General features: G+C 38.1%; 1 protein-coding gene across 1 annotated transcript in view; it reads right to left on the reverse strand.

Moving 5' to 3' along the window:
* MEGF10 (multiple EGF like domains 10) overlaps positions 1-15,003 on the reverse strand; it is a gene marked incomplete at both ends in the record, with an annotated part of 75,573 nt that overhangs the window by 39,356 nt on the left and 21,214 nt on the right. The window contains 4 exons of the mRNA XM_082335782.1: positions 573-785; positions 4,250-4,386; positions 6,259-6,379; positions 7,027-7,273. Of these exons, the coding sequence (XP_082191908.1) occupies positions 573-785; positions 4,250-4,386; positions 6,259-6,379; positions 7,027-7,273 (718 nt within the window). The remainder of the gene's footprint in view (positions 1-572; positions 786-4,249; positions 4,387-6,258; positions 6,380-7,026; positions 7,274-15,003) is intronic.

Below are 15,003 nucleotides of genomic sequence, written 5' to 3' on the forward strand. Positions count from 1 at the left end.
TCATTTAAATGACAAAAAAAATATTTTTTAAAACTAGATTTACAATTGGTAAGTCTTCAGATATTTTGTAGTAAAATAGTCCACCTACACCAATACTTATGTATGTATACAGAGAGAGAGAGAAATGGATTCTCCTCTCATGTCCAACTCATAAGACTATACATCCATTCATTTCAATTCAGTTATTTCTCATCTACAGTACCCCAGAATATGCAAAGGACATATGATGTATACTGACTTTATACAGTGAACAATATAGTGATTTATTCATGTGGTAAATATAGACAAAGGTCACATGTTGTCTTAACATTTACTTCATGGGTCAGAGACCAAATACAGCTGTGAATATTAAGATCAAATATAGTTGCAAGAACTGAAATTCAGAAGGTCTTTCAGGTTGATATTTTCTTTCTTGATATGGTTAGAGAATACTACATACTCTTACAAGTCTTTAGCTGCTTCAGTTTGCATGAAAGTACTAGAAAAATCAGGACGTATTTATTTTCAGATTATATTTGGATTTCTATGTTCTATATAGGAAAAGAAAACAGGCTAAAGGGTGTAAAGCCTACCTCCAGGTATTGGGCATGTGGCAGGGACACTTTTTATCACACTTGAGACCATAAATTCCCTCAGGGCAAAGCCTTGTTTCACAGTGCTCTCCGGTATATCCCGGTTCACAGAGACAGGCACCACTAATATGGTAACATTTCCCACCATTCATACACTTGCAGGTCTCAGCACACTGCACTCCGTAAGTCCCCACTGGACACTCATCTTGGCATCTGTGAGAAAAACAAAAAAACAAAAATTAGTTTTATTTCCCAGAAACTACAGCTTTTGGAGATTTAAGGGAAATATGGTTTATGAGGAATCTCTCATGCTGATCTGAAACACCTCTTAAGTAGAGCAGGAATTTATATAACTTCCTTTTTAAAAGTGCTTGTCTCTCTGGTTTCTTTTGCTGCTCAGCTCGACAGGCTTAAAAACATTGGCTCTGCAAATTCCTTTGGAAAAGATCTCCCTTTTCTCCAACAAAGGAGACAACGTGAATACATACATCATTGCACTTCACATTCAGGAACCAGAACAAAAACCAACCCTCTTAAATCAGACCTGAAGCATGAAGGAATAAATTTTCAAGTATTTTGTTTCAAAAGCCATCCATCTGTAACTTTTTAAAGTGATCTAGATTCTCCACTTAGTAATAGTGTGAAGAGCCAGCAGACACCCACGCCCCTGCAGACGGTCAGGCCAGGAAGTTCCCTGGCAATCATGCTCAATAGTCTTTGACGAGGATATTTTCTACTTGTGTTTCCAAACACATAATGTTTCCAGAATACCTTTTTTTTTTTTTTCAGAATTTAATTCTAAACCTGTTTTTTTTGCTGATTTTGCCCTTCAAAAATTCAGAGGATGACACAGAACAATCTTCAGGAACCCAAAACCCTTCTTTTCATCTGACTTTTCTAATAAATGAAAGTGAAAATTAGTAAAGACTTGAGTTTAACCCATATGGGAGAGTAGCAATGATTTTTGTTGCTCCTTACGGAAAATATATCCTAATAAAGAGACTTCTTCAAACTTTTCTCTTTCATTCACAGAGCTTTTAGAAGATAGCTACTTTAGCTAACAGTTTATTTCTTTAATGTTTTACATATAAAAGGCATTATTTAAGCTAAAGATCAGACTGCATGTTTGGCTGTCCAGCCTGACTACCAAAAGACAATTTTCAGTATCCTACTTCTAAAACTTGCAACTCATTTACTAATGAGTTTCCGCATAGCAATTTCATTTGGTGATGTATTTAAAAGATACAATTTGATTTTGAGTTTGATGTTTTCAGCTTTAACTTCTCTATGTTTTAGAACTAAATTGTTAAAATTCAGAATGCCAGTACTATTACAGCATTACTAAAGCCTCCAACACTAAGTGCACTTAAAATATTTGATTATATGTATGAGAGCAGACCTCTCAGCTCAACAGATTCATGCTTCAGAGCCAAGGATGACGACATTTCATAACTTATGTGTCAGGGAAAATCCCAATATTTTTCAATGTAAGCATCCTATCAACACTGAATTACGTTGACATAGACAAAAAGACAAAACAGCTAAATCCCAAAGCTTAGGGCCAGAACATGCTGACATTGAAGTCCTGAGGTGTGCTGTGAACTCAGCAGGTGATATCAGGCACATAACATCTTCTGCAAATTGGGCACCTGTAAGAGTTTTACCAAGTTACAGATTGTGCAAAAATATCACTTTGTAATACATCACATTATTAATGGTTTTATCAGCTTATAACATGCTCATTTCCCCCATCTTATAAAAGAATTTCCTTGGTGGTCTCTCTCCATTTTTCTTATATACTTGGCTTTTTCTGGTTTTCTTTAGTATGACTGGTGGTTTATTACAGAAGAATTTCAAAGACACATGATACAATGCACTGCAAAACGTAACAGAATTTAGCAGAGCCCTCTGACTGAGGTAAAATGGGTATGCATGTTCATTTCATGCTTCTGCAGTACTTGCCTCAATCTCATACTGTTATCCCGAAGTTTCAAGGTATTTGTAACTCTGCCCTTACTGAAGCCAGCAATAAAATCCCCTTTCCTTCAGAGGTGTAGCATAATAATAGCGCTAATAACCCTGTTTAAATGTTTCCTAATGAAGTAATACAAATAAAGCTGAGAATGAATTTCTTCCAAATGATAATCAGGAATCCCAGCCAAATTAGACAAAATTTAACCTTGCAATTTTTTTTTTTTCTAATTGCATCTTCATCAGCTTCTGAAAGACCCTTTTTCACTTTGTGGAGAAGACAGGTATCAATCAAAAAGTATTAGGCAGAACAGTTATAAAGGTAGTTTAAACTAGATTTCTTTGTGTTAACTCAGATCACCTAGAAACTGCTACATGCTCTAGGAGTCCTCTTTTTCTTGCTGTATGACCAAGTTCCAGGAGTTACCACCACACCGAAATCTCAGAAAAATACTGTTGAAGTTATACACAGAAGTGGAGAATAGCTTAGCGCTTTTAAAAACTGTCCTTTTTGCTGCTGGTATGTATGTGCTAGCTCAGCCAATGCCCACACATTTCTTGTAACGCTGCCCTCCCTTGACAGTCCACTGACATGAAATAAGAACCAGGTCTACAACCATGCTTCTGACCCATTCCTGCCCTTGGAGTATCTTGAAAAACAAAAGAATTGCAAATAAAGCCTGTTTTGCAGGGAAAACGTGAGCTCAGACTTGCAAAAGTGATCAAAAAGCTGCAGCCTGTAAGGCATTTCAGATTAAAGTCAGATTTCAATTCCAAGACGAAAAATTTAATTGCTTTTAGAAACACCAGTGTAGTGCAGTGTGTAGACTCATATGGATATTCCTTTGATTTCCCTGCTGACTTGTCTGTGTCTCTTTAAATGCATTTACCACCTTCTGCACTGTTTCTTCACAGATGCAAATTTAATTTTGGCATCTAAATGGCCCTGGACTAATTGTTTCTCTTCTTCATGAGGTTTTTTTTCCCCCTTATGTCTGGCACAGCTCTCCCCATGTCCTGTGAACACTCGCGTGGCAAGTGCATATGGTTGTAATATGTACTATTGCTGGCAGAGATTCCCTGGACTGACCTCAGTGATTAAGCTGCTGCTGACTTCAGCAAATGAGTTGTGTGCAGTTTAAAATAAATGCAGGAAAACACTTCTTTCATCACTTTCCACTGCCTTCAAAAAAGATGTCTTGCTATAATATCTTTCCAATCTACCAAAGACGATTTTTAACAATCGAGTCAGAAAATAAAGAAGTTTCGCTTCTTCGTTTGAATGAAATACTTTAGGAGACAACTCTCCAGCTTGCTCACTTTGAAGAGGAGCCAAATGAGCCTTCCTTGCTACTATGACTGCCAAACATCTGCACAAAACCAAGAGCTTCCCTCCTCACCCCTTCACTGTACCCCAAACTGCGTCATTCTGCAAACCACTCAAGTGAAGACCCACAAGACACTGCCAGAGCGTGGGCCACAGCAGGAAAATCCTGAAACCAAGCCATTGCTCATGGAAGGGTAATCACATAGGCACTTTTAACTTGTGACCAAGCATCAGCTAAGTGACATGACAAACATTTCATAAGACTCTTTTAATTGTATCATAGATATTTTCATTCTGCTTTCTACCAGCTTCTTAACTTTCTCTGTCGTAGCAGACTCCTTGCAGGTTCAGCAGTCTGGTAAAAATAAGATTTCCTTACCGTTCCCCTGTGTAACCTGGGCTGCAATGGCATTGACCTGTTGCTGAGTCACAGGTCCCTCCGTTGTGGCACTGGCACTCCTGGGAACAGTTTTTCCCGTAACGACCCTCAGGACAAGGCTGACCACAGACCATGCCCTACATGTGCAGAAAAAAAATCTTAACATTAGATTTGGGATTACAGCTTGAATGGACAAGGAAGAAAGATTTGTAATGAAGGAAGACCAAGGAGATCTTGTGTCACTCGTCTAGTGCTGAGCTTGGAAATGCCAGACTCTTCAGCTTTAAACACGGGGTATGTTTCAGCACTGCAGGAATAATCTTCTAGGATTTCCCTTTTGGAAGCCAAAGCTAATGAAAAACACTATCTCTAAGCAACGATGAAAACACTTAGACATTTAAGACCAATTGATGTCAAGTTCTTCCCAATTTATTTATCAGGAGTAGTATACATCAAGACATCCAGAAATGCCCTCCAGTGAGTAGTGGTGTAGAAATCAGTAATTGCTGTAATGCCCCAATTATACTACTTTATGATAAGTTGTTTTTTTCTAATGAAAGGAAAAGCTGTTTGTAATTTCATTGAAAGCAGCATATCTTAAAAGCTTAGGTAGGGTGTCTGCTTCCCTTCAACAGATTTTGAATTTCTGCACTGCTATTTACATTCTTGGAATTAATTATGCTTGTGTAGTGAGGGGAGCATCAGATCTTAAGACTTTTAAGAAGCCATTTTGAGAAAAATCTATTTACAGGCATCTCATCAGACAAAAGACATGCAGGTATTTCAGCTAAAATAAGATACTGCAGAATTTATACCTGGCTACTTTAAACCCTCCTTACAGGAAAAGCAAAAAAGGTTATACTGACAAAATTGTGTTTCACAGAATTGAAAAATCTAAAAATAACAAAGAGTTATGCTTAAATAACTACTTGGAATGGAAAATTAGTCAAAGGGCTAAACTGTAATTTATTAGTTAAGACACACACTAGTATAACATTTTCATCACTGCTTCATATGCTATCTCATTTTTCTTTAGCTGTATTTAGGCAGATAAAAGGAGTCAAGAATTTATGCAAGCATTTGTATTCTATGTCCAATAATTTCATTCTTCTAACATGAAGTGGAACAAAAAGTAAAGATGGCCATAATCCAAGTCAGGTAGTCACGTGAGTGGTGCTATTCAAACACACAGAGATTTATAGCTACGTTCTCTACTTGGTGAAAAACTGACCTCTGCCACAGGTTATCTCAATACACTATCTCAATTATCATGAGATAATTAAAAGTTCAGTAAATGTGGATTTTCACCCAAAATGGGCATTTAAATAGAAAACATTATTAACAAATACTATTGATAAATATTATCTACAAATGTATTTAAAGAAATTATTTGGGCTTTGATCACCTTCCAGCCTTTTGATCACCTTCCAACTCCATTATTTGCCAACTCGGAGTTGGCAGCTTGGTAGCAGGGGAGGCTACTTGCAGCTCCGAGGTCAATTCTTCTTTCCCTACCCCCTGACAAAAGGGTAGGAAGTCTAAAGATAATGTCAAAGTGCTGATGTCCCATTTCCATCACCAACATTTAACACAGTATCTAAAGTTTGGGGGGTTATGCCATGCATACTATACATATGAAACCAGGCACAAAACTCACTGCTAAAATATATAATGGTGTCAGCTCCCTATAATATCAAATTATATCTAGAAATCAATAACTTCCAGACAAGATCTAAAGGATGTTGCCTCGTCACAGTACGACTCATGTCTTTTGCTTCCCAGAAGCTGATATGGTTAAAAAGGCAGTGCAGAACTGGAGGATTTTCAGTAACAGATGGGTTTGCAAGTATTTTATTCCAGTCCCTTCTGCTAAAATACATTTCTCATTACTCCTGGCTACAGGCAGACTGCATTTGCTATCCTCATTTGCTACCCTTTTCTGATGCTGCCCAAAATCTACAAATATGGAAGATCTATGGGGTTGTGTCGACTTCAGGAAGTGTTTTTACCATCCATCCTGGCGGGCAGGCACACTCCCCGGTGACGTGGTGACAGACGCCTCCGTTCTGGCACGGGCACCTCTCCTCGCACTGTGGCCCATGCTTCCCGGGGGGACAGAGGTCCTCGCAGCTGGGGAGGTGGTGGTATACAACAGAGACAACCGTTACTTCGGCACACGCTCCAGTCTCTAGCCACCTCTTTATTTTTAACGCTATCGTTAACTTTTCCAGCCAAAAGTATGAAACAGAAAGCAGTCCAACATAAAGAGACACATACTGAATATTGTATAGCACCCATGCAACAAATCTAAGGAAACAGACCTGGAAATCTAGAATTATTTCTTCTTAAAGATATTTCTTTCTACAGTGGTTGGTGGTCATAAATTGTTACTGACAAAGCTCCAACCTGGTATTCTATGATGATTCTATGAAAATCTATTCTGGAATGATAAAGCCAAATAACTCCATGTTTCAGTGCGACTTTCCAAACTTGCAGCCAAACAGTTTTCATGGTGGTCATGAAGAAGCTCCTGCTGCTACTTTTTGTGGCTTTTACTTAGCAGGCCAGATCAAGAGGGCTTTCTCTCAGCTACATATCTCAATGTGCACTGCAACATGGTTTGCCCAGCTGCTTCCTAACTACCAGCCCTGCTTGCCTGCATTACGCAGCAGCCAGACCAACAGCATACTGTAAAAGTTAAACTGAACTTAATTTCTCTTGTTAGCACTATTTAAAACTTGTATCTCTCCCCCATAAATAATATACCCACTGCTTACAAGGCACCAGTGTATCCAGGAGGACATCTGCACTCTCCAGTCACATGGTCACAGGTGGCTCCGTTTTGACACTGGCATTTTTGATGGCAATCGTTTCCATATGTCCCTTGATTGCAGCGTTCCTCACAGCGCCAACCTTTGAAACCCGATGCACAGTGGCAGGCTCCAGTGATAGGGTTGCACAAGGCTCCATTTTTGCACTGGCAGCGGCTGCTGCAGTGAGGTCCCCAGTGGTCACTGTCACATGCTGAAGGAGTAGAAGGAAAAATTTACAGCAGTTTTATAATAGCTCATGTTACAGTGCTGAAGATACTATGAGTCAACTGTAAAAAAAAAATGAAGTTACCAAATTGAAATAGTTATGTAGTAACTCCCTCGTTCTCCTTGGTCCTCAAGGATCTTGGCAGGCAGACAGAACTTAATTTATGCACACAAATTAATTTCTTAAGTATAAAAGCAAACACTTTAAAATGTGAAGCTGTGAACTAAATGCAAGTTCTAGTCTCTTCATTGTCAAAACTCTTCATTATGACTCTCCACCGTCAAATAACACTTACGGTTGCAGTGAGCTTCCACTTACACAGAGAAGTCTTGCTAACTTAAAAAAGTAAAAAAATGTAGTCTAAATCCATAAACAACTGTCTGAGTCCCACAAGGAAGTTGCAAAGTTTACTCAACATAAGATTATAATTTTTTTCAAATCCAGAAGTTCCTACTTGTTTACATAATTGCAAATATTTCCTTTTCAATCTTGCAATATACTGATAGGGCAAAAGAAAACACAGTAAGTGTTTCACCAAGCAACAGAAATTAACAATTATAGGGTTAAACTTCATCTCGGTGTTACAAAGTTGGTTATCCAATGTGTCTTCATGATAATTCAAACACATCTTTTCTCGTCTGCCCCAATGCAGCCCATTAAAACCCTATAAGCAAACCATGCAGAGGTTATTTCAGCATCAAAAGAAAAACCTTAATGTTAAGGAAGAATTTTCTTAAGTGAGAAACACTGGAGTTCTGTAAAGAGCCAGAAGATTAAGGTTACGTAGAGTTCAACAGAAATGTGCTAATCATATGGTCAAATGGTCTGATTTTATTTTTATGTTCTGTTGATATCAGCAGTACAACGGGAAAGCCTCAATTGCAGCGGCTGGAAGCCCGGGCTCTCCTCTTGGAGACTGACAACCATTGTTCTCCCAGTCTTCTCCTGGGGCAAAAAAGCCAGGCAGAGAACAGGCACACTTTCCTAGACTAATGCAAAGTAATTAAAGAATCCTCCTCAGGGTAGGAATTATTCAGCTATAGGAGCTGTTCACTCAGGCTACACAAATAAAAAGGGATTAGGGTCTTTTAAAGAATCTACTCAAGATTTTTTTTTTCCAAGAGGTCACTAGAACATTCATCCATAATGGAGATATTGTGAGCACCTACACATAATAAAATACAGAGCAACAGAAAGTATTGTATGTATTATAAACACCCAGCAATACTGTCAAACTGACAGAACTGTCCATCTTATTGTTGGCCTCTGTCTTCAAAGAAGTGTGGGTTTTGTTCTGGACTATAGTACAACGCACTGCTGTCTACAGAATATAGCATCTTACAAGTTGCCTTTCCCCATTATAACGCACATTCATTCAGAACTGCTATATGTTTATTTTCAACATGTCTGTATGGAATAGAAAGTGTAATCCTCATGCTTAACCAGTCCTCGAGTTGTTGTCAGGAAACTACCTATTTTGGGATATATATAAATAAATGTATGGGTGGTGAGACATCTGGGACAGTCGCATGTTCTGTCATGATTGAGCAGACCCCTCTACACTTTTTTTTGCTTAATACAAATCCTGCTCCCAGACAGAATAGGCAATTTCAGTTTCAGCCATTCCTCATGGAATAATTAAAAAAAAAAATTAAAAACCCTGTCCTGGCATGTCTGATAAACCGAAGAATTCAGACTGATCGCCAGACCACGACTGTTCCAGTGCAGAGCTCAGTCAAGGATGAATGTGGCCTGAACACACTCTAGATATAAAGATGTGACAGGCAAGAGAAGACTTATTCTTGGTTGTTAAGTGCAAGCTTGTCTTCTTTCACCAATAGCTGGAAATGGGATATTTGGTGCAGTGCAACAACATTCATGTAGCTGCTTGAAGACCCAGCATAATGAGTCTCAGAGCCACACAGACCAGCAGCATCTACTACCATGCATCTGCCATTGCATCCAACACCCAGGCACCAAAACTGCCTTGCTAGAAACCACTTCAACTTGTGAAGGAGCGGAGGCCTTGTACTCCCTCTGTTCTTTTTACAATCCCATCCCCAGTCTGCCTCGCTGGGATGCACCCCACTGTCTCCTAGAGATTTACTGATGTTCAAGGTGAACGTGCTGTGCCTGCGAAGTTGAACCTTTCTCAACTATCTTACTGTAAGAGCATGTGCCACACAGTACATAATAATTTATTAGTTTCCTGACGTGATCTTCTCATTATGTTTGCAGGAAATCATTAAAATAGAAAGCATCATATGGCTGCTAATAGGATTTCCAGTCGCACAACCATTCTCCTGGCAACGGCCAGGTCGGTAACAAATATTGACTACACAATTTTTCACTACAGCACAATGGTGAAGCGTTCCACCAGGACAAAGGTGGCTCCCACCATAGTACGACTGCACCATAGTCCTTTATGCAAGGTCTGTCACCAGCCTAGCATCTATCTGTGAGTTACAGGCAGAACTCTGGAGAAATTTGCAGGATTAACAGGAATAAATAATAATTTTGAATGAGATGGATAAATCACGTATTTTACCTCTATGTCCCCTGACTGATAATCAATAATGTTCCCCTTAGGAAATTAAAGTGATTTGTCAGAAACTGATGCTCAGTTTACAATTAAAAAAGAAGAGGGCAAAGGGTAGAAATGTTTCCTGTGGTGAGTTTGGTTTATTTTTAATTAGTTTTGGAGGCTAAATTTATCAACTATTACATCAGACTATTTCTGCTGCTTCCTAGTATTCAGACACTAAGAAAGCTAAGCTGGAAGTCACACAGCTGCTAATCTGGTGGAATGGGATAGTCTTTGAGTTAATGACTATCGTCAGGTTACAGACTGTCAGCTGGAGTTTAATCAGAATAGCTGCTCTGACTGTCCTGACTGCACCAAGGTCACAGGCACATGCGCATATGCAAACACTACATGCACGCACACGCAAAAGTGTCAGCTATTGGCTTCTGAACAGATTTGGAGCTGTAAATCATCTGTCTCAGCGCAGGGAAAGGGAAGCAAATTATAGAGACAAGAGCCCCATGTTCAGAATGGTTTCGACACAAGGATGATGCATCTCAGCCCCAGTAACTCCTGGAAACAGTCTGAATCCTGCAGAAATGCAAAACCCAATCAGTAAACCAGGGTTAATTTTCTGTATTGATCATACAGAACTGGCCTAATGCTGCTCTGTTTTATGCAGAGCACCTTCCTTACGAAAGTAATTCTCTTTCTCTTTTTCACATATATTATATTCACTCTCAGGTTTTTCAGTTTTAAACAGAACCAGCTAGCTGTACTGCTCCCTATCAGCTTCCGTAGTAGACTCACAGAGTCTTTTCTCACCTTACGCTGTAGGCGGGGGGAAAAAAAAAATCAAAGTAAACATTTAACACCATGGTATTAATGCTACATCTTGCTGTCATTTTTCTTTTTATACATTCTGTTCATCTGGGAATATCTTTTTTGTCACCACAATACATGCTGTGCACATCACACTGCTACAAATACAGGACAGAGAACTTTTCTCTCAAAAGACTACTCAGTGAAAGCGAAAGTTTGCCTTTAGGAGTAAGGGCACTGCATTGTATAAACCCTCATTTAAAATGAGCAAGTATGGTAGGAAACTAACACAATACAGGTCTACCATCATAAAGAAATGCTCACTGAAACGGAGTGCCAAACAATGACTTTAGAAACATAGAGAAGCTTAAGGATTCAAGGGTGAAAAAATCACTTTCAAGAAGAAATTGAAATCTGTGATGCAAATTGCTATCATTTGGGGCCTTTTGTAGAATCTTTTAAGATCTAAAGTTCTGTATTTCTTAGTAAAGTAACTTTAATGTGCATTGTTATTATGCTGGGCTAGATGTGGTTTTATGCACTTGGTTTCTGTGAGCGGCTGGCGATTTGCGAATTGGGATGGAGGGAGCCCTGGTATTTTATAACACAAGGTATGAATGCTTATAATAATCCGAAGCACATTTGAAGAATTTGGTAACTCCTTTATTGTTCCTTATAAACAAAGACATTTTTAACTAAATGCAGTCACATACTTGTAAGGGTTTTTTCTGTGCTTTTTTTTTTTGCGGATTTCATTAAAAGGCAACAAAAAGAAAAGTGCAAATGATTCTGAGTTTATTCCTGGCAAACCCACCTTGATCACCCACAATTCTGTACTTCTCTAAAGAATGGCCTATAATGAGAACAAAATAAGGCTATCAAATCAAGTCAAAGAGCATTTCAGAAGAAAAACCTCCTTAGAAACTCTGACTTGCAACTATCTTTTAAGTATACTACAGTTTCTTTATAACATGATATTCAAGCCAGCCAATGTTTATTGCAATGGGTTTTTTTTAAGATTTTTCTTCTCTTTTTGTCTTTCTTTTTTGCTAATGGGGAGGTGAAAGTGAAGAATCACAGCAAAACTAAGATTTACTTTTCTTGCTATCATTTTTTGTAGCTGTCTTATACATAGCACCAAGACAAGAGAATGGGATTTTATTCTGGTTTATACACCTTTCTGCAACACACATTGCTGTGTGTTTCTGGAAATACGTACCATTGTTGCCAAAACAGAGGAGATTCTTACCACAGCATTAGGCTCATGTATTTTTATGGTCTTTTAAAACAACTGAAAACAAAATTCCGTACCACAGACAGCAGAAACAGAGTGAACGCTCCCTCACTTGGAATGCAATATTGTGAAGTACAAATTTAAAATAAGCAAACAGTGACAAATATGCAGAATTCTTCTCTCTCTCTGTCTCCTCAAAACTCCAACATAATTTCTTCAGATAGGTTCAAGGATCCACAGCCTTTAGTAAGTGAAAGCTGATTTTCCTTGCTCCTTGCTTCAGCAAACTGAAGCTGCCCATAACTTCAACATCATCTTTGACTGACCTTTCTTCCTTTCTAGGTTGTCACATCAAGGCCAAGTTTAAATCTTTGTGCCTTTCTTTGCATCCCTCCTTTGACTCTCAGATGTCTATTGCCTTGTCCTTACGTTAATGGCCTTTATGGTCTATCCCTCATCTATCATTTCTCATCCAGTATCCAAATATCAACCCTGACACTTACATTGCCCATGACATTAGCCCCTTTGTTGCATTTTCAGACTATTGTCTTCCTTGTTTCTCTTCAAGTTGTCTCTACAGTTTGGCACAGCTTGCCATACCCCAAGCCATAAAACTGCCATAATGTCCTCCTCCACATCCCTACCTTATAACTCCTCCTTCCTGTGAAGCCCTCAAAAAGTTCATGTGGCAAGTGTGTCAAAACCACTACCTGCCACAGTCATTTATCAGTGTTTGCTTCCTTCCTCATCTCCTACGTGTTTTCAGCTTTGTGTTATCTCTTTTCTTTTCCTTCAACCACAGGTTCTGTGGGGCAGAGGCAACGTTCTGTTCTGTATTTTTACTTGCAGAAGGAGTCCACAAATCCCCAGCAGGGACAGCCACAAGGTCCACCAAGGAGCAAGAACAACCATCATCTACAACTATAAGTAGACCAACTGTATCATGCCCTGTTTAAAAACTATTCCAGTCTTTTGGAGCAGAGGATATAAATAAGAAAAGAGTAACATTTCTAGGAGGACCCACAAGTGACTTGCATTATTAAGGAATAACCACCACTAATAGCCAAGCATAGCCAATAGAAGTAAAATAGGCCAATATTGAGAAAACTTTGATTAATCCAAAGAAGTAGCCACTGACAATCTGGTTATCATAAATTGCCCTGAGGCGGTCCAGAGTTTAGCATTTGGAAGAATGACTTTTCCCTCTGTTCCAGAAGCAAGAAACATGCTTGTCTTAACATAAATACACATTTGTGGAACTAATACTTTAGATATCTGACTGGCAGTAAGTAGAATCTGATGAATCTCAATAAGAATTTCACAACAAAACAAAATAACTTTTTATGAAGGTGGCATTTGAATTCATAGGTGAGAGGAGCCACTCACCTCAACTCTTTTTCTGATGACCTCAGTAAGGAAACACACCCAGGACAAGTCCTCCCTTTTCTCCATCAACAACAGATGCCCATCTAACTTTCAAGTGTCAACAGAAGAGAAATTACTGTTTTGCCCAAAGAGAGTGCCATAATTACAATATGAAGGCTTGCAAAGACATGGCATACACCACACTCCAGATTAAAATTTTGTCAGAAAACTGGATTGATGTCCTTCTTGACAGGAAAGAAGGTATTTCACATAGCATGACAACAGTCTGATAGGTCATATATTACATAAAGGCATCATATACCTTTGGTCTATGCAAAACTAAACTTGGATAATGTTTTATGGATCCTCAATTCCTCTTAGCTGATAAAGACATGAAAAGTCATAGCCATGTAGATGCTACCCTTAATGATCTTCATTTCTGAGTGTGTATGTGTTCAGAACAACATTCATTGATTCACTAAGCAAAAACCATGACAAAAATATCAATGTTGTCACTAATCTAAATTCACATCATCCTTATTGGAAAGTTTAGAGAGTATTCTTGAAACTACTCTCTGCTATTACGATTTGGTTAGCTGTGGATTAAATTGATAGCATTTGTTTCCCCAAGGATATTCCTGCAGGATAGCAAACAGATAATAATTCTCCTAACTGGAATTTAAACTGAATAAAAGTAAATTCTCTCTGATTCTGAAAGCTATAAATACTCAAGTGTGTTCAAAATTGGACAAGATGCATTAAGCCCCTAGTGACATCAACCTGTATGTCAGCCTGGATTGCAAGACAGTAAATGTGGAACATGGCAAACAGATATTTCAGAGATGAGGCAAAAAGCCAGAAAACAAAACCAGCTATTCTGAAAAGTAGAATAAAAACATCCTTTAGAAAACCTTCAAAGTCTTATTTAATAAAAACATTACATTATTCTCCATATATTTTTATATGCTCTGTTCTAGTCACCCCAGGATGTTATGAAAATATATGCAGATGCATATCAGAAAAGAAATCTTTTTCCTTTAGAGAATCACTCATAATAATTACAAAATATCAATGCCTTTTAGTAAAAGACTTATTTTACCTACATCCTGGACACAGAAATGCATAGTGGTATTTTTTTCAGAATGCACTTTCTATTAAATCTCGATTTTCTTTGAGTCTTTTGTTTTTATCTGATTTTATTTGTTATACTGTAGGCTTTTTACCCTGTGGCATATTTTTCATTCTTACTTTTTGTTTTGTGTATAAGAAAGGATTTTTATTCAAAATGCTAAGCTTTAATTTAATTTAGGGATTTTTCTTTTTTACTTTGTAAAAGCCTTTTGATCCGTGAAGTGGAAGAACAATGAAAATGTGTTTTTCAGATCCTATAAAAGACTGGAACTGTATGCCTTTCACATGCCATAAATTTCAGAAGACTCTTTAAAGTGCTTTGGACATCAGAACACAAGGTTGGATAATTGCTAAGGAAAATACACACAGATGGCTCTTGGTGTTCATTTTATCTTGCTACTGAGATAAAACCTGTTTAAAATAATCACTATTATAGGAAAAGTTACAAAATTATAAGAATCTGATTGTACTGTATAGAATGGACTGTTGTCCATTATCCTGATTTTGCACAGATCTCCTTGTGTGACCATAAATTAGCCTTTTTCCTTTTTTGCAATGACTTGAAGGTCATCTTAATTTTTAAATTAGCAACAAATGTTATCCTTCACATCCTTGAAAACCTGCTAAATAAGCCGCTGA

The sequence above is a fragment of the Platalea leucorodia genome (assembly GCF_965183815.1).
Source record: "Platalea leucorodia genome assembly, chromosome: Z".
Lineage (NCBI taxonomy): Eukaryota > Metazoa > Chordata > Aves > Pelecaniformes > Threskiornithidae > Platalea > Platalea leucorodia.